Source organism: Numenius arquata, chromosome 12, assembly GCF_964106895.1.
Source record: "Numenius arquata chromosome 12, bNumArq3.hap1.1, whole genome shotgun sequence".
In the NCBI taxonomy this organism is placed as follows: domain Eukaryota; kingdom Metazoa; phylum Chordata; class Aves; order Charadriiformes; family Scolopacidae; genus Numenius; species Numenius arquata.
The window spans coordinates 37,923,346-37,942,717 of record NC_133587.1 but is presented as its reverse complement, the minus strand read 5'-3'; the positions used below and the strand labels follow the sequence as shown (position 1 = coordinate 37,942,717).

The window sequence follows — 19,372 nt, the reverse complement described above, 5'->3', positions numbered from 1 at the left end:
AGTGCTGTTGTGGAAATAACTGTCTCCCACAAAGTCACAGTGAAAGAGTTAAGAAGAAAAATTGCACTGGAACTGATCAATACTGGCAGATGACTTCACCCACTGGCGCTCCAACTACAACAAACAGTTCCGTCTGGACACAATTTTGGCTGGAAATCTGAACAGTTGAGAGACAATTGTTGAGAACATTCCTATGGCCAGAAAGTACAGTCCTCTGAGTCTCTCATATATAAAATGGGAAAAGACAGTAGGTTACTCACTAAAACTGTTGCGAGTGATTTATTTATTAGTAGCCACCTTGTTATGATTTATTTCTGAATAAAAAGAAGAGAAAATGATGAAGTTTTACAACTTTGCTTATTCACAAAGAAAAGATTTTTTAAAAACTCTTTTCAAACTTTGGAAAAATAGAACATTAAATTAGCATCAAGTTCGTGAAGTTCTAAGACCTTATACTACCATAATACATGAACATTGGTGACTTTTATCTTGCAGTTGGGTAGGCCAACAAAGACTTGTGAAGCTGTATTTCTCTGGCTTCAAAAGGATGCTGGGGTGAAAAAGAATCTATGGGAGCATATTTTCTTGTAGTGTTGGAACCAATGAAACACAGATCTTGAAACACTCCATTTGTAACAGTTTCCCCTTAAGCGGAAGTTAACTTTAGCATTCTCTGTTACTCACAATTTCAACTGTATAACGATCAACGTTTAATTATAATGTAGGCTTTTGCTTTTCATTTAGCAGATTTTCACCGAGTAACTATCACAAATAAGTGACCTCTCTTCAAATGACTCTCTGGACACAGGAAACTCTATCAATGTGTATAAACATTTTTAGATGGAAAAATTTTTGTGGATGAGCTGAAAAAAGCCACAAATTAACTAATATACCCAAGAAATAATCACAATTTTAAAAATATACAGAATGGTAAGACACCTCTAGCTAACAGCACATACTACAAGACACAGAGAAAAAAAAAATAATTTGGAGGGGACAGTAAGGCTTTCGCTTTTAATTGCTCCTTTGTGTGAAAGCTGCCCTTTCAGCAGCGCTTTACAACCCTCTGGCTATTTGCAAAACTCTCAGCAGTATCTTCAGTAAGGTTTTGCAATAGCAAAAGCAAAAGATTGCCTAAGGGCTACAAACTGTACCTGGAAAGGGCACTCATGTTCAGAAAGGACATGGTGAACCAAAAATTCCGAGGAGACTGGCAACCTAAAATAAGCTAAAACATTAAAGAAAATAAAAGTTGGATGATATTCATCCAACTGATATTCACTAGACTAATAAAAACATCTTTTAATTAAGATTATTTTTGTCTTCTTCTATAATGGATCTGTATGCTTATTCTTACACACAATTAATTTTCATGGCTTTTACAGACATGGATGTTACAGTAAAGAAGTTTAAGATTTGCATTAAGTGCCAACTATTGCGCCATCCACTGCTCTTTCTGAAACAGCTGAAGCCCTGGACCTGAATATCAATGGTTATCAAAACCTCACAAGGACAGTTAATATACAGAACGTTGAAAAAGAAATCGGGTAAACACTGTGAGAAAAGTGGAAAAGAAAGTGGAGAAGCCCCAGTTGCAACAACAAAACCAAACTACTGAATTATCACTAACTTTAGCTTTGCATACCTTGAGGTCCCAGTTTTGCCTGAGCTGGGGTGGAGGTTGAGCTAAGAAGGGGGTCAGATGAAGGATCCAGGAAATTGGTGGCCAGATTTGTTTTACATGAAAGTGAAAGCGATTCTTCAGGTAAATTATCGAGGCTCATCTTGTTTTGTCTACTGGTATCTAGTAGGTCTTTCCCAAAGAAAGCTTCCTGCAAAGAAGACAAAATGATTCAATGTATGAAGAATACTGTCTCTATTGAAAAAGTTGGGTAAATGTCAAAGTTAAAATTAAAAGCCAACGATTACTAGAAATAGAAAAATAGTCTCAGTCTCACACGCCTTCCAGCACGGCAGTATCTTTTCCAGGCTATGAGGCATGGATACAACTTACCTGAGGTAGCTACATTATTAATATTTTATGATTAAATTCACACCTTAAATTACATAGAAAAAATACAGTCTTCTTATGTATATGTGGCACAGACAGTGTACGGATACAGCGTTATTATATATTACAAGTTTTTCAGTATTTAAAATATTTCTCCTCGCACAAAAAGGACAGCTGTAGAAGGGGAATATTACTGAGCAACTTCATCGAGGCCACACAAGAAGTTTATGAAAAACATGCAAGCTCACTGTGGTCCAAATTCTAGAGCAACCATACGCTGCGTTTCACTTCACACAAAATCATCCTGACATTGAACTGCAGTAACAAAACACTTAAACCTGTTTAACTTACATTAGTATCTTTTAAAAAATTATCTAACAGCTATCACTCACCTAAGCCTGAGCACTCAGTAATTTGTCAACAACCTATCAAATTTTCAAGCCATTTTTTATTCACTATATAAGAACTTTTTCTGTTTTCATGTAGTCTTTAAAAATCTTGATGTAGGATACAGCTGCTAAAAATAAAACCGAAGATAGATTTTTCAGTATCAGTTATTCCAACATCAGCAAAAGAAGAATCTATGAAATATTCTGTGTTTTACAGGAGTAAAACGTACATTAAGAAAAAATATTTATCCTTATGAATCCAAAGGAAATATTGCTTAAGTATTTTCTTTCCAACTCACTCCCCCACTTATGAAATACAAATTATTTTCAGACCGAGATTGTTGTCCCTCTCTGTCAATTCCTTACTTTCAATTCCAATACAATCCTTGTCATGAAGTTTGGTGAACATCCACAAGATAATAAAGGTCTCATGAAAAACGTGGCTAAGAAGAAGAGTGAGCCAAATAACGTTCTCAGTAAGAGTCATATATAAACCAGTCAGTTTACAAACTGGTTGAAGGTAGGAAGTTGCTCAATCACCACTAATATCCTGGTTATTATCCATGAGTGCTACCTCTTACCTGCTAGGGACATCAGAGAATTAACAGGGAGAGGAAGAACAGAAATTATTGTGGTAGGGAGATGCAGGGCACATAAACCCACAAAACTGTAGGAAATCAAGTTTCTATAATGTTCTATAATCTTCTGAAATCGAATGATCAGGAAATGGCATGATCAGGCTAAGACATCCTACAGAGCTGGATGCCAAAAACATCATGTGTCGGTTCAGAGTAAAAAGAAAGGCTACTTTCCCCCTCTTCTCCCGCTCTCAGAACAAGCAGAGATCCATACATTGAGAAATATCACCAGAGGACTGGAGATTTAACATAATCTATAGCTTTCTGAACAAACTTAGGAATGTTCTTCACAGAAAACCCATTTCATTTGAATGATAAAATGGGGATCTGAAAAGAAACGTTAACGGTTTAAATGAACTATGAATCAAGACACATAAAGATTAGGTTTTAAAACATATTTACACAAGAAGTATACCAATAGCTTTACCTGCAAGTAGGCAGGAAAGGTTTCTTCGAGTTTATTTTTCTTTTTTCTGTAACGCTTTTTTATTTTCTCGGTACTTTCAGAAGCCGGGGTAGACTCCTCAACTGGAGTGTCTGGCAGCTGTTCTGTCCAACCTAAAAAGTAACATTCAGGCACAAATAAATAAAATACTTGGTATCTTGCTCGGAAGGTATAGTTGCAGCAAACCTAATGTATCTTGCCATCTACCCGGGTGCATCAGTTTAATGAGTATCACTCTAGATGTATTCTAAAGGTGCTTTTATCTTGTCAGCTCTGAACTGCCACCTGGTCATCCGGGCTCCAGGAGCACACAATCCCGTATGTGACACTAGTCACATCGCTGCCTCGCTGGCTGAAGACAGAGCTTTAACTTTCCTACCTGCAAACCACCTAAGAAATTGGTTATTTGAGAGAAACTATAGGTGCCATTCAACCAGGTATTTGACAGATAATTCCACTGAAGTAGTAGCTCCAAAATCGTCAATGTTGAGTTACACATTAATCACCTTTCATTTTATACACTCATTTTTCTCAAATTAAAAGTAAAAATTATTTCTTTTTAGATCAAAGTGTTGTATAAATAATGAACAGAATAGAAAAAGGAATCTATAAAGAAGCCCCTCAAGAAAAATTATACATTTATTCAGCTATCGTATTCCAAAGTGGCACTGTTTTTTCTAATAAACACAAAGGCAGACAGCGCTCATCCATCATTGAATATTTTATTCCAGCAGACCAGGGAAAACACTGCAGGTAAAAGCAGAACTTTACAAGTCCTGCTACTTCTGTCTTGCCAGAGCTCATTACATGAAGTTAACGACCCAGGGAAGTTATTTAAGAAACTGTATTATTGTGGTAGTAAAATCAGCTGTGCTTTGTGCTGCAGTAATCTCACGTACCATATTCAGAGGCCAGGGAGGAGAATGGGGCTCCCCAACGCTGAGACCTCTGCAAATGCTGGAGAGGGAGCTTTTGCAGAGAAAGAGGGTGGAAAACAACACGAGTAGCAAAAAAGTTGGTAAGGCTGATGAGCACCAGCAGCTGAGAAGCAGGCTCTCAGCAAGCCATGATGATTTAAAACATACAAAGATTTTGAATTATTTTTTTCTTAACAAGCAATTGTGTCTCAGCAGACCAAAAAAAAAAAAGAAGCTTAAACTTTTAACTGAAGAATACTTGTTTAAGAACACAGCTTTTTAACAATATGCATTGTACTGTTACCCGGAATGGGGAATTAACTTTTTAGCCAATTTTTTTTTTTTTTTTTTTTTTTTACTTAAAGGAGCAGATTCCTATAGAATTGAAAAGCTTTAAAGCAGAATTTTCAGCACTACCTGAAACAACGTAGTATACCACACTGAAATAATATATACAAAGCAGAAAAACATAGCTGTAACACTAATATTATAGCGAAAGCATGTACTATATCTGAACAGGGGACCTAGCTAGAACAATGCGTTGCCCTGATAAAAGAAACATTTGTTGGCTTCATAAAGTAGTTCTACAAATGCAAGCAAGGACAATATTTAACTATTAGTTTTTAATACTGCCTAGATGCTGCAGGAAAGATTGAGTCTGCACCATGTTGTAAAATATATAGCAAGAGACCAATCTGGCTCTAAAACGGTTAAAAGTTCAATAGCTAAACAGACAGGAGAGAATAATGGGAGAAATCAAAAAGCTGGAGTCTTCTAAGTGAGATGGTATCAGCCAACCTTTAGAAGCAGCTGCCTCCTTCTACTGACTTTAGAGGAAACAGGCTCTGAATTAAATATATTCTGCATCTCACCTTAATGATACCTCAATATTTTCTAGATTAGATAGCATGAACAAACCCAGACGGATGAAATAATTTAGTCTAATCACACATCGCAAGCAAGAGAACACGGCCCATAAGTAAAATCTGACTTCTTGTTAGATGCCCGATTTACTGAGTACTACAGTGCCAGAAGGCATTAAAATGGTTTTGCCCAGACAAGAGAGACCAGAGTGGGATTCTTCAGCTCTAGAAAAGACAGCTGATGGGGCAATGTGATACATATCTAGAAAATCTTTCCTTATTACAAATTAATACAGAATTTTTTATTTTTTATAATTATTTTTTAATCCTCTTTCATAGCATAAAACAGAAGGGTAGCTTATAAACCTTTCAGATAGCCAATTTAAAATGAAAAGGACTTATTTCTCCATGCAACAATAGTATATAATTGAAATCACTAATATAGGATTTTCCAGAGCATAAACAGATACATAAAAATACCAGACACATTTGTGGAACTGGTGAATATTAAAACGGATGGTCCAGACAACACCTTTGGATTGGGACTACATCTGGAGGAAGCTGTATCAGAAAGAGGATGGCTCTAAACCTCCCTCATTTCTTACACGCCTTTCTGTCTTCTACTGGTCAAAGCTAGGCTAAACAGAGCTCTGACACAACACAGCAGCCCTTATAATCCTCACTATTTATCTCCCACAATAGCCTGCAACTCATTGTTTCAATTTCTTTGTAAATCATGGGCTCTGCTGAAATTGTTAACTATGTAGGAATGAGTATTTTCAGTTGAATTAAGAGCCATCATGACAAACACAAAAAACTTTTTCCTTTGTAGCACAACTCTGAAAAGAACTGTATGTTGATGAGTTGCATTATTTTTATTGCATTAACCATGAACAAAAATTTAAGAACAAGTGTCTGCGCTTACCTTCATCTCTGCCAGGCAACTGCTCAGAAACAGATCCAGAAGAATCTTTCCTGGAGAGAGATCTTTTGGTCTTCCCCTGCCCCGTACGACTTCTCTGACGTACCATAAATCCACCAATACCTAACAAGGAAGCAAAAATTCAATATATTGATGTCCCGGTTTGAAGTAAAACCGAACCAATTTTCTGTTCTGTAACTTTACATCCTAGCTAGGCCTCCTCTAACTCTCTGAAATTAACGGCATATTGTGGAGAAAACTGCTCGTTCTCAGAGTGATAAGCCCAATGTTTGTGCTCCATGCCAAGGAATGGTATGCAGGGAGGCCCTTGCTTATACTTATTGCCATAACAACCAAGGGCAGCCAATTTCATTATTTGCCCCCTTAGAGGGTCGGAAACGGAAAAAACGTAGAGGGGTCACATCGCTGGGGAGGAGTGGACAGGACAGGTGACCCAAACCTGACCAACTGGGGTATTCCATCCCATCTGCCCCATGCTCAGTATAAAGGCTGAGGGATCAAAGGGTCAGCCCCCTTCCTGCGATGGCCGATGTCCAGAGAGGACTCTGTCTGTTCATCTGCCTTTGATCCCGATCCATGTGTTCCTGACTCCAGAGCTGGAATTCAGTTCCCATTCGTCACTGAGTCCAGTCTGGGACTTCCCCAGTGCCTGCCGGTGACGTGACTGTCATCCTGGGAGCTTGATACGGTTTTGTATATATTCTATCTATTTCATTATTTTCTTCTTTATTTTTATTTTAATATTAATTCTTCATTAAAGTAGTTTAGTTCATTCTAAACTTCTGAATCTCCTTTATCTTTTTCTCCTCCTCTCTCCTCTTTTTGGGGGGGGGAGAAGGGGGAGGAAAGGGCCATCTGTCGGTCCGGTTTTGGTAAAGTCGGCCCAAACCACGACAATTGATTAAAAACTATGTTTCACAGTAAGAATGAGAGCCAAGATTATTCTGCAGGTAAAAGGGACTACTGTGTCAGTAGAGGTCTAAGAATGAATTTGAGATACTTGAGGAGTTTTCATTCAGAGTTTTATGAAATATTTCTGAATTGTAACATCTCATGAGTATATATGTAATTATCGAAAATGATCAGTATTTTAGGACTGTAAAACATCCACAAAAAGTTCAAATTACCAGACATGGCAACTTTCAGATGTTGGTTTTCCCCTCCTTTGGCAAGCAGATGAATTGTTAGAATTAGAAGTCAATCTAGCAAATGAAACCTATTAAAGAACCTTAAAGGACCATAAAAAAACCTCTACAAATTGCCCTAGAGAGCCCACCACTCCAAATGATGGTACTAAAGAAAGATGTATCACAAAATATAAAGAAAATTAAACAACATCATACTGCCTGAAACTACAGAATCCTCCTAGAGATTGCCTGCAGTGCTCCTCATCCTTTACAGTTGGTGTGTGTGTATGTACATGCATCAGATTCAGGTTTGTTTCATTTTTCAGGGAAACTGTTGGCTGCAGAAAACTAACAGATGGCTGCTCAACTCACGCTCCAAAACCACTCCGAGCAAATGGAACTCCCTTCTCTTGAGGACCCAGCAGTGGAAATAAATGGCTTATTGAGGTACGTTACGCATAGAGATTAAGGAAATCTCTGTTAAGTGATGTGGGTTTGTACCACCATCTCCACAGGGTGGGCCCACGATGGAAAGCATTATCCACATGGGCATGACCTTCTGAGACAGGGCTCTTACTCAGCAGGGAGGTAAAAGGTGGTAGAGATTTGTTTAGCTACTGAGAGAGAAGCAAGAGAGACTGAACCATGTTGTAACTCCTGCTTCCTTTCCTTCCTCCACTGTATTCCTTGCCTTCACCTCCTCAATCATTCCATTGCTTCTGTTGCCCTCCCCTGCTGGCTCCATAACCAGAGGATATGGCCCCTTAGAGCAAGGAGGATGGGTGTGACCGGCAAAAACACTATTTGTGACTGCAAAGACTACAATCAACTTCTCACCCACCATAGCAGGAGGCTGCGTAATGAAACAAAACCAACACGTAACACAGATTCTGAGACATGGCAAGGTAGGGAATACAGGGGCTCTTCAAAAAGCCAGGTGGTCTCTAAGCATCGCTTATTATCTTGGGTTCAGTTTTAGCCCTAACGAATCAGAGATACTTCCTGCGGAGTCATTCAGGTACCTCTAGCTTTTTCTGCCTGGAGACAGCTCAAGTGTTTCAGCATCCAGGACACACGGCTAATCCACAGTCAAGATAATCAAGAGGAGACTGCACTAATAAATTAAAATAAATGAATTCACCCAATAACTGAATTCATTAAAATTCACTGGCAAAAGTCATCTGCAAATATTTGGTAAATTACTCTTAGTATTTCAGAAACTAAGATAACTGCAAAAAGTTTTCTGAAGTTCAGATATTGCCATATATACATACGCACACCCCAAAACCTGGCCTTCCTCAATTATATAAAAACAGTACATTCTCCTATCAAGTTACGACTCAATACAAGGTATAGATTTGAACTGCTAACCAATAATTGACAGCATATTAAGAACAGGCGGACTGCTAAGCAGCAACCTTTGGAAATGTATTTTGATAAGAGGACTAAAATTTATTTTAAACAGAACAGGGGGAAAAATAATCTAAAATCAACAATTAGTAGTGAAATACTTCAGAACTCCATACTATTTTCTAATTATTTTTTTTAATTAGACAGAAAAAAAGTATTAAAACAAACAAGGGACACATAATCATAGAAATTATGCATCCTACCAGGTCTATATGGTTTTCGCTTTCTTTTTTTAATCCCATCAGCTCCTTCTGCCACTTTGGAATCATCATCCACAGCTTCCCGTTCTGGGCTGGAATCTGATTTTCCATCACAATCCATAAGATCACCTTCTGCAGAAAAGAAGCAATGGTAACTTTTCCCTGGAAAAGGGAAAGAAGGCATTTTTCCAGAATTTCTGCATCTGACCGATTTCTGAGAAACTGACTGAGAATAACAGATTTTTCAAAGTGGTGATAAGATACCCACACTCTCCCCTTTTGGGACACCCACCCTATCTATACAGATCCAGTATATACATGCATTTCCTGCGAGATGACGTCTACACAAAACCAGAGAAAAAATTCTATAGTTACTGTATGTGAAACTTTCTGGTGCCCCTTTCAGAAGCCTGTGCTTTTCTAAGTGCCTGAGCATTTCCTAAGTGTCTGAGCAATTTCTAGCCATACATCAAGGAAAATGCATACAATCTACCATGCAAGATATACTTTGTTTTGTTTACATCCCCCCTAAGTTTTGTTTGATAGGCTTTGTTTTTATTGAGAAGAGAGACTGCAAAACTGCAGCCTGCACTAGGAAGGCAATGTATAATGACTCTTAGTTTAGAGGGTTTTGGAACTGAAGCTTTGTGACTGACTGAAAGCAGAGGAGTTTGAGTTACATAGTAAAAAATTCAGCCCGAAGGAATTACTCAGCCTTGGAGATGAAGACTGCAATTTTAAGTTAGAGTTTATATTCTGTGGGAAAGCAGGGTGGAAACAGATGTAAAGTATGACAGCAGTAAAAAGCCTTTGGTGTTCAAGAGAGTGAGTTAATTCTGTTTCTGATATCCCCAAAATGTCAATACTATAATGACCTTACATCCACTCTTGCTGCTGAAAACGTTTTGGAGTTCCTATTCCCTGCTTTGGATTTAGGTGTATAATTCTGTACGCTCTAAAACCACACAGAGTTGTAAGGGGGAAAAATACCGTTGTAACAGACGGAGCTGGACTCTTTCATACCAATTCTGCTGCGGCAGAACTATAACTATAACCCCTGCTCTTCCACAGGCTGGGTCACAGACCAGACTTTCCCATCAACGAAGAACTTTTCTGAGCTCTACCAACAAAGCTGGTGGCTTGGCAAAGGCAGTCCCCACTGACCACCTCAGCCAATTCCCTACTCTCTTAGAAGCATGGCTAAGCCCTCTTTCCAACATGTCCACTTCTGGCAGGAGAGAAACCTGCTTGAATGCTACCGTGTTCTGCTACAGAAAGCAGTACGACGAATGTTCAACCCCACAGTAGTCCTTCCCACCTACTTAGGAAGCACAGCTCTACAAACAGTAGCAGAAGAACCACATTAAGTCTACCAAAGCTGAAGCTCCCAAAGCAAGCTGAGCTTTCAAGTGGACTTTAAAATGTGGAACACCTGATGAAAACCTATATGAGATGGTAACAAAATGACTACGAGCTCAGCTTTCTCAGATATGGTCTCTTTTTTCCACCTGGAACTTTAGAGTGGAAGTAAGGATTATTCCTGTTTTGCCTGGAATTACTACACTATGCTGCTCCAGTCAAAGCCATGGCACAGCTTTATTCATTCTGGTGCTCATACAAAAATTTCAGACGTGAAGAGAACAGGCACTGATCCACTCTACAGAGCACACGTAGAGCTTCCAGGAAACCCAGCCAATCTACCACGTACATGCTGTGCTGTTACTGTCACATATATCAATGTGCCTTAACTCTCAAAAAGGAAACAAAAGGTGATCAGAACCGAAATTAAAGTCTGTGGAAGCTTTGGGTCTCCCTTTCATACTCTGCTATTACGCTCATGTATCTTGTTATCTAGTTGAAAATGGGTACCCATAAAAGCCAAGCAGCAGACAATGAAATTAGACAAAGTTATATAGAAAACAGGCATGTTTGTAAAAGATGATTAACCACTGAAAAAGAACAATGAGGGAAGTGGTGAATTCTCTATCTTGATGCTTTCAAACCAAAATGAGAAGCTTTTTTGCTTTCAACAATCCACCTGCATGACTATATGGAAGTCTGACATGAAATTTAAGAGTCAGTGTAATGCTAGGATAATGTACCAAACTCTGTGAATACTGATGGAAAAGAAAGAAAAACAACTAGTTAACTGTTTTAAAGGTTAAAACAAATAAAGGGAACCTATTGTAAAAAAAAAATACACTTCTAGTCAACAGCAGAGGGTAAGAATGTGCTAATCAAACAATGGGAACAATACCTGTATCAACAAGTTAACAGGGAAACTGCACTCATGGCTAAACCACCCAGTTATTTCAAGTACACTCTGAATCTAAAAAAAGCTTTTTATGACATTTAATCTGATTAACAACAAGGCAATGTTGCATAAACAGAAAGCACTTTAGACTGTGGGGAGGTGGGGTGCCTGTGTTCCTCTCCTAACAGACACCTGCATGACTAATGCCATGACTTTCACACCTGCCATTTCAGTAAGCCTTTCCCCTGGCCACGGATTAACACCTATTCTACCACCACTCTTATCAGGACCTACAGCCAGACCCTGGCACAGAGGACGGGAGAATGGGATTGCACCACAGCTGGCTGCTGGGTCTAGTGGTGAAGAGCGGGGATTTGCAGAGAAGCCTGGCTGAAGCTCCTACAGGCTTTTCCCACTCTCCCACCTTCGGTCTCCTCTGGCTGGGAGGGAAGCAGGTAAGACAAGTACTGGTGGCCCTGGGGCTTGTGAGTCTTTGCTCCACGTCTAGGCTTGTGGCAGAAGGGCTCTTCGAAGGGCTTCTACTATTGACTGAAATGTCATCCCCACGCATAGGGATGTGTTTGGGTAGGCAAGCGTTAGCCCAGATCCCTTCAACTCTCATCAGCCTTGGAGGCCACAAAAATACTGTTAAATCTTTCACTCCCTCCGTGCTACACAGATACCCCACCCTGGAACCCGCAACCCTTCGGCGTGGCTGTTCATACAGCATCATATACTTGAACTAGAGCAACACCCAGAATTCACTTCCAAACTCAAACTCTATCTTAAATTCTGCTTTGGAGATGAGACCAAACAAAATGTTCGCCTATGAAAATACAAGGAAATTATTTTTTTTCCTCAGCCTCTCAGGACAGCCCACCTCATTTCTTTCAGAAAAAAAGAAATACTCTCAGCAAAGAGCTTTGTACTCCACCTTCCCCTTCATTTTAAACACCAGCTTCACAGAGATCTAAGCATTGCTTTGCTGAGCCGTTACCAGTTTTAAACAGCGTTCGCACCGAATTTGAGAGCCTCAGAGCACACCTGTACTGAGTGCACAGGATTTCCCACAGGTAACCCAAGGATTAGAGAAAAAGACAACTCCTATTTCCAGTGTTGCCAGCCTTAGAAAGGTGAGTTTCCTATAGGACGGATGACCCATAAACAGAACAACAAGAAAAATCCCCGAAATGGACCACAACGAGCCATGACTATTGTCCGAGTAATTTCCATAAAGTATTCTGTACAGAACATACGAGTATCAATACGATAAAGACTCCCAGGAACATCTATCTGCCATATACACATGGACTGCAACACTCTAGGATACAAGACATGCCACAAGTAGACTGTACCTCTACTGTCATCCATCTCCCCATCTCTGGAGTGTTCCGACTGGGCATCTGGGGGTGTCTGAAGCACAGCCACACTGTTCTGATTTATAATTTTCAGTTTAAGCTTTGGTTTCGTCCGTTTTCTTCTCGGTACTGTAACAGTTAGGCTCTGTAACTGAGACATGCCGGATTCTGTCAAGCAGACTCCATCCTGGGTGTATGTCTTCGGTGGGTCTACAAAAGTTAAATGAACCATAACAGCAATATAAAAACACTTTAATTCATAAGCCTTAGATTTTTAGGAACAGCACTTTAAAGATTTAATAATCCACATGTCTGGAGCTGATTTTTGAGTGAGGAAATTGGTATAAATGAAACAGAGATCTCTGCTATTGTCTTACACATTACAGATACAGCTTTGTAATTTAGAGTTTGATGTCAAATCCAGCAACAGTCCATTATATCACTGCAAAGCAACTTACATCAAGGAGTCATTAGAAAGAACAATTTGATTAGGGAAACTGGGTATTTCTGCATCCCTGACACTCAGAAAACCCTGCTAGTCTTAGTTTGGGTCTCTGGTGCTTATAGGCCAAGGTCCTCAGCACTGTACCTTCATCTTGCTAATTACCTTAAGCTCCCAGAACTCTTGGTAACTCAGGCAAGTTATTAGTCCTATTTTATAGCAGACAAAATCCAAGTTGTATCAAGTGAGCTGCTTAAGATCAAATTGGAAACCATGGGTAGAACCAAAGTCTCCCAAGACCTGCAAGACTGCTTCCTCCTCAACCTGTTACATGACAACTGAGGCTACCGATAAACTCTCACATTCCTTAATTCACCATGTAGAAAGGGACTGTCACTGTGCTGGGGCCCTGCAAGTGGAAGTTTTGGAACTTTCAGGGGTATTACCAAATAATGAAGAGGCTACAGTGATCCTTCTGCTCTTTGGAGCCAATTAAATAACCATTTCATAACACAGTTTTTGAAATCACGTAAACATAGTAACTTCTGTTCCCTTTAACAAAAATATTTTCTTATGTAACATCTCACACCTCAAAACAGCTGGTTCTGAACACAACTCTTCCCAGATGACTGTTTTCTTACGTTGAACTAAAAAAAAAAAGTGATTGCTTCCAAGAAATCACATACTCTTTTTCAGATTGAAGATTTGAAGCGAGAACCCTCTCTCAGAACGACACTCGTGAGGTATCAAATGGAAAAAAATTCTGACATGATGGAAGCTGTCCTAACGTGATGGAAGCTCTTGGGTACTATCCTTATAAAAAGTGGCTTGTGAGTAGGCCTCTCAAGATTATAAATTCCTAGCACAAACCAGACAAATACAGAAAAGCTGTGTCCTACAACTTGAGCCTGCAAACATTTGTGTACATGCTTGACTCAGCCCCACTGTGTTATCACCGCTAATATTAAGGCAAGCAATTAAGTCTGCAGGATCAAAGCATAATTTAAAGTAATTATTATAGCGCGGGTATGGCAGGCAAAAGAAAAGAAAGAAGAGAGAAGGAGAAATAAAAATGAAACGCATGCTGTGGTAACTGAAGGATAGTTAATGCTGTGTGTTATAAAAATCATAGAAAAATGAATTTTTGTGTCATGTAAAAATATACCCTTAAAATATGCTAAATGATCACAGATTAAGCATTTACATTCTTTACCTAGTTCTTTTGATTTTGTAATAATCTGAGCTCCAACTGATGAATCACAACAGTCCAAAGAAGGCACTGAAAAATATAAGGAAAATCATTTCAACTTTTAAAAATGGTGACTTGATTGAAACTGAAACTATCAATTAATTTTCCTTCAAACAGTTCTGTTAAGCTCCCTAATTTACACTGTTGGCAAAATTCACCAGCACCTTTAAAATAAAAGTGCTTTTCAGCGCCACAGAAGATGTGACTACAAAACAAGCCTGATACAAACTGAAGTTCTCTAACTTCCTAGAGCCAAGAATGGCATCGGAACGGCACTGAACTTGATGGTAAACCATCTCCTTCTACTGGACCAAGGGCAAATGAATACACTGGATCTACTGGATTGCAAAGTCAGCCCTACACTAGTCATGAGGTCCAGGTTTTGCTGACCTAAGCAGGAAAAATGGGAGGGCTTTGTGAATTGGGTATCGACCGTTGCCGTATTTCCCCAAGGAGGGGCAGGCACACTGACAGCTTTGCAGACAAGATTCCAGCTGTGTCTATGCCATCAGGTCTCTTGTACAACACGTACGAGAAACAAAATAAGGCTGATACACCTGAGAACAGATGATACATGACTTGGTGAAGTTAGATAGGGTAATTCTTATTCAAGATAAGAATATTGATAAATGGAATAGCAGAAACTTGATTTAGAAACTACAGCTTGTGAGCTTCAGGGAAGCACTGGAACACGTGTCTGAACAAATAATGATCAAAACGTCCTACAACCCTACTCTTGTTGTGGGTAGAAATGCTCTTCCCATCTGCCTTAATTACAATAACTGCAATCACGCTTAACTAACCTGTGATGTGCAGACTAGACTTTTAATATTAGTAGCGACTTTCTACAGGGATGATGTAGACAGAGTAAGTAAAGTGAAAATTAGAAGCTTCTATCTCACAAACACTGAGAAGTAAATTCAGAAGACCTGTTAGTCTGGCACGGTCAGCAGCACCGTACAGTCAACTTTATCCATCTTTTTTCCTTTTTTTTTTTTTTTTTTTGGCTAGGAATCTTATCCACGCTGAATTTAAGATTCAGACAAACATCTGGAGTATTTACTTTGCATCTGCCGCAGAAGGTGGGAGCACCGAGGCAAAGCACGTGTGGGAGGTTCTCTGTTTCTCAGCCAGGCCAGGCAACCGCACATGTGCTGCTGCCGCCCGTCGCACACACAACAGGAGAGTGGGGAGCCAGGCTGGGAAAGGCACAAAAGCTGCCAAGTAACATTTAAATTCTTTGCTAAAAACAGTAATACATATGAAATCTAGAGGGTGCTTTCTAAGCGTATAAAATTTTAGAGAAAACGAAAGTCTGTCTTCGAAAACTATACTCCCTTAAAAGTTTTACGTAAAGTGTAACTAAACTATATGATATGACCTACAGAAAACCAATATTCAATGCAACTAGTAAATGAAAGCAGCCTATGAGAATTACTGAAAAACTGATACACGGGAATTGAAGGAAAAGACAAGAAACAAAAGAAACTGAAAATGAGATTTTGAAAGAGACACTGAGCTGGAGGGAAACAAAAAAATATGGGACAAGCTGCAGGATGGAAGATACTCAAAAGCACCGAACTGAAACAACAGAAAAAAGGCAGATTGTAAGAAATACTCCAAGTAGAATCTGTTCATTTAATTGGTTGTAATTTACAAGATGTTTTAAGACCGAGATAGCAATTATTGAAATTGAATCTAAGAGAAACAAAAAATTCAGAGAGACAGCTGTAAATGGAAATTTGAAATCCTTATTTAAAAGTCAAACAACAGGGAGTGATCTTCTGGTTCAGGTCAAATTGTGAACAATTTTTAGCTTTGGAGACTGAATAGAGTTGAAATCGTCAAATAAAGAAGCCGGGAGTGACAGAGGTGAGGCCTTCAGAAAAAAAAAAACAACCGCACAAATATTTTGAAGACAGTATCAAACAGACTTCCAGAAAAGGAGCTACTTCGAGTGCAGATTAAGGATTAAAATCAATAAAATGGACAACAGAGAAACATAGTACTGTTAGAGACAGACTGTTCAAGGGAAAAAAATAAAAACTGAACAAAAAAGTGCCTTCTGAGGCACTTAGCTGAAGTTTAACCAGAATTATTATGCTTATTTGCAAAAGTGTTTAAACATGCTGAATACTGCATAGCATTTAGTCGCTTCAGTTGAAAACAAGTAATTGCACAGAACACAATACAATGAGAAGAACCACAGTTTCAAAATGAAAGGGGGCTGCCATTTGTAAGGCTGCAATAGAAAAGAACAATTCTAGGAAGAAATGAAATCAGCATAAAGGATGGAGTGAAACGGTTGATGTAGAAACACAGCAGTAACAGAGCACTACGGGATTCCTGCATAACTGTATGGTGATGCAGGGATTTCTCTGTAAATACAGCAACTTACAAGAACATAAGAAGTGACATAATAAACGTGCCAAATAATAAAAAATTCTAAAGTTAATTTTTTAACATATAGCATTATGTTGCTTTTGTATCCTGAATTTGTAAAATTGAACTAAATTTCACAATGACGAAAAATTTAATTCAGTTTCATGACAATTGCACAACAGTGGCTCGCAGCCCTAATACGCACATCACTGGCAGCATCAAGCATCTCTGAATGAGTGATACAAAGTTCTCACTGTCTCTGTGGACATGCTTACTTGAGCCACAGGAGGAACACACACACACGGGCAGCTACGATAAACTGCCACCAGATCAGGTGTAAGTAGCTAAAGGAAACCAGGCAGAGCTGGTCCCTTTGCCTCCTGCAGAGAAAGAAAATCAGCACTAGGGAAGACGGAAGCTGGAGTACGTGGATGGAGAGGGGACGGGACTAAGTGAGAAAGGGATGGAATTTGCAGATAAGGCATACGACATACAAGGGAAAACTACAGAAAGGCAGAAGTGATGGGTAGATGGTTGAGAACTGCTTGTCTAGAAGTGAACGTAGATGAGAGATGTACAAACCTCCCCTGAACGTGCAGGAATTACAGCACAGAGGAAAAGCTGCTGCCACCTAGAGCAGCTGCTTGTACCCAGGCATGGTAATAGTCAAGCAATCTAAATTAGAAAAAAATTTCTACAAGGCCCAGCAATACATTGGGGGACATATGTTACAACTTGAGACCACACTAAAAGGAACCTGATGGAACACTGATCAGAGATGATTATTTCAAAAGACTCTAGTAATGAAGGTTTATGGAATACTACTTTGGAGCAAATCTTACCACATTCTGGCTTTTTATATTTATGTATGTTCAAGAAGAGAAAAAACTATCTTTTATTTCTGTTTCCTGAAGAAGATGACTTTGTAAGATTATCAGACATGGTAAGATGAGATAGGGAAGAGCTCTTACAAATCTAAAAGTTTCCGTTTTCTGAAGCAAGAAAAATGGAAGCTCTTTCTCAATACCTACATGCTAGAAGCATTTACTATTTAATAAACCTTACAACGTATTGGTATTTCACTAGGTTTACTAGGGCTCTTGCTTCTTCTACAAAGAAAGTAGTTAAAAAGCTTGTAATAATACTCGCAACATACCTGTGATACATCAAATGGAAAGAGCAAGAACCGTACCAATAAAAATCCCACAATATGGTACATTTTAAGAAGCTTTCTACTGTTAACGAACATTTGTTTCTCTAAGTTAATCAAACGCTAATTGTTCTCACTTTGAAACAAAAAAAATTTACAGAAAATTTTCAAAGGAGTTGTAGAAGAATTAATGAAAGATCAGAACATTTCATATAAAAGTACATGCAAGTGTTTCTATAAACATGCATCAAATACATATTCAGACATGCAACTGTGCAAATGTACATGTGTTAAAGAAGTATTATATATACTGAGTCAAAACATGAAAGAATAAGCAGAGAAACTTGTCTTATAAAAAAAACCTGCAAAGAAAACTTGGGAATTCCCTAACAGGTCCTGCAGGACTGGTTCCTATTCCTCAGAAGACAAACCTGAGCAACACAACTTCACGAAGATGTGCAGGAAGGGCTAACTCAGGGGCCAGCGTATACCTGGAAGTGAAATATCTCTGATACCATTTTGTGAAGATGTTTTGTCTCACATATTGCAGGCTTTAATTATCTCTAAAAGGTAGCTCTGCCAGCTCAAAAGAGAAAGGAAGAGGGAGTATTTCTTACTTGGACCTTTTTGTTTTACGTGCCCAAAGTTTATTATCAAAATAAACAAAAATCTGTGTTATATCTGCAAGTTTCTTGTTTTTCCCACTTACAAAACATCTTTCTTTTTGAATTTGTGAAAGCAGACCTCAGAAATGAAGTGACTTGTAGAAATACGTAAGTCATCCTTCTAATAGTGATAAAAGTAGGATACTTGGAAGCGATCCACAACAATGTGTAGTTCAAAAGGGAGTATTTAAACCTCCAGGGTCACGCCAGTGAGTTACAATTACTGCCATGCTGTTATAGGGACATGGCAGTGTAAAGGGACGTTAGAAGGTGTATTGAACTTTTCTGGGCAGCCCTCTTGAACACATGCCTCATGGTATCTTCATTCTTGATCAGAAAAGCCAATCTTACTGAACATCTTCCTGCTGGATATAGATACCTCTCGACATATTTGCTTAGTTCTTGTATGTTCCTCCCACCATACTGTCATGATAAAGGGTCAATGCAAACACTTTAACGTGCTATGACGCTAAAAACAGGAATAGGTGTCCATGCTCTGTTACAGCAGCAGACTGAAGCAGAACCTCCCGTGAGCTGACATGCAGAGAAAGCTGACCTGGGCTACCACCCTCGTAGCAAGACCATAAATCATGTAATAGGCCAATTTAATCGCTGACAGGCCACTTACGATAACATTAACCATCCTACAGAACCAGCTGCTACAGCTGTGCTTAAGGAGATAACTGCAGTAACCTCAGCTCCTGAAGTACCAACTGTGCCATACAGACTAACCAGGAAGGTGGTACATAAATTCAATGATAATGTGTGCAGGGAAGAGCAAAGACCTATACATTTTAACTGACAAGAAAGTGGCGACTCCCGAGCAGGAAAGTTTGGTGAATTCTTTGAAGGACGGCAGCTAGGGAGGGAAGCACTGCTCTTAAATACTGGGAGAGCTGAGGGAGTGGCACTAATAAAACATGAGGGAG

The 19,372-nt window shown here is 39.1% G+C and overlaps 1 protein-coding gene across 3 annotated transcripts in view; it reads right to left on the bottom strand.

Moving 5' to 3' along the window:
• Window positions 1-19,372, bottom strand: part of KMT2C (lysine methyltransferase 2C) — a 201,157-nt gene that overhangs the window by 45,284 nt on the left and 136,501 nt on the right. For 2 of the 3 annotated variants that reach the window (XM_074157741.1, XM_074157742.1), the window contains exons 21-26: window positions 14,211-14,276; window positions 12,553-12,765; window positions 8,947-9,075; window positions 6,189-6,308; window positions 3,466-3,596; window positions 1,646-1,832 (exon numbers count right to left, since the gene is read on the bottom strand). In XM_074157741.1, coding sequence (XP_074013842.1) covers window positions 1,646-1,832; window positions 3,466-3,596; window positions 6,189-6,308; window positions 8,947-9,075; window positions 12,553-12,765; window positions 14,211-14,276 — 846 coding nt within the window. Of the gene's footprint in view, window positions 1-1,645; window positions 1,833-3,465; window positions 3,597-6,188; window positions 6,309-8,946; window positions 9,106-12,552; window positions 12,766-14,210; window positions 14,277-19,372 lie in introns of all 3 variants that reach the window. The other variant, XM_074157740.1, reaches the window with a different exon arrangement.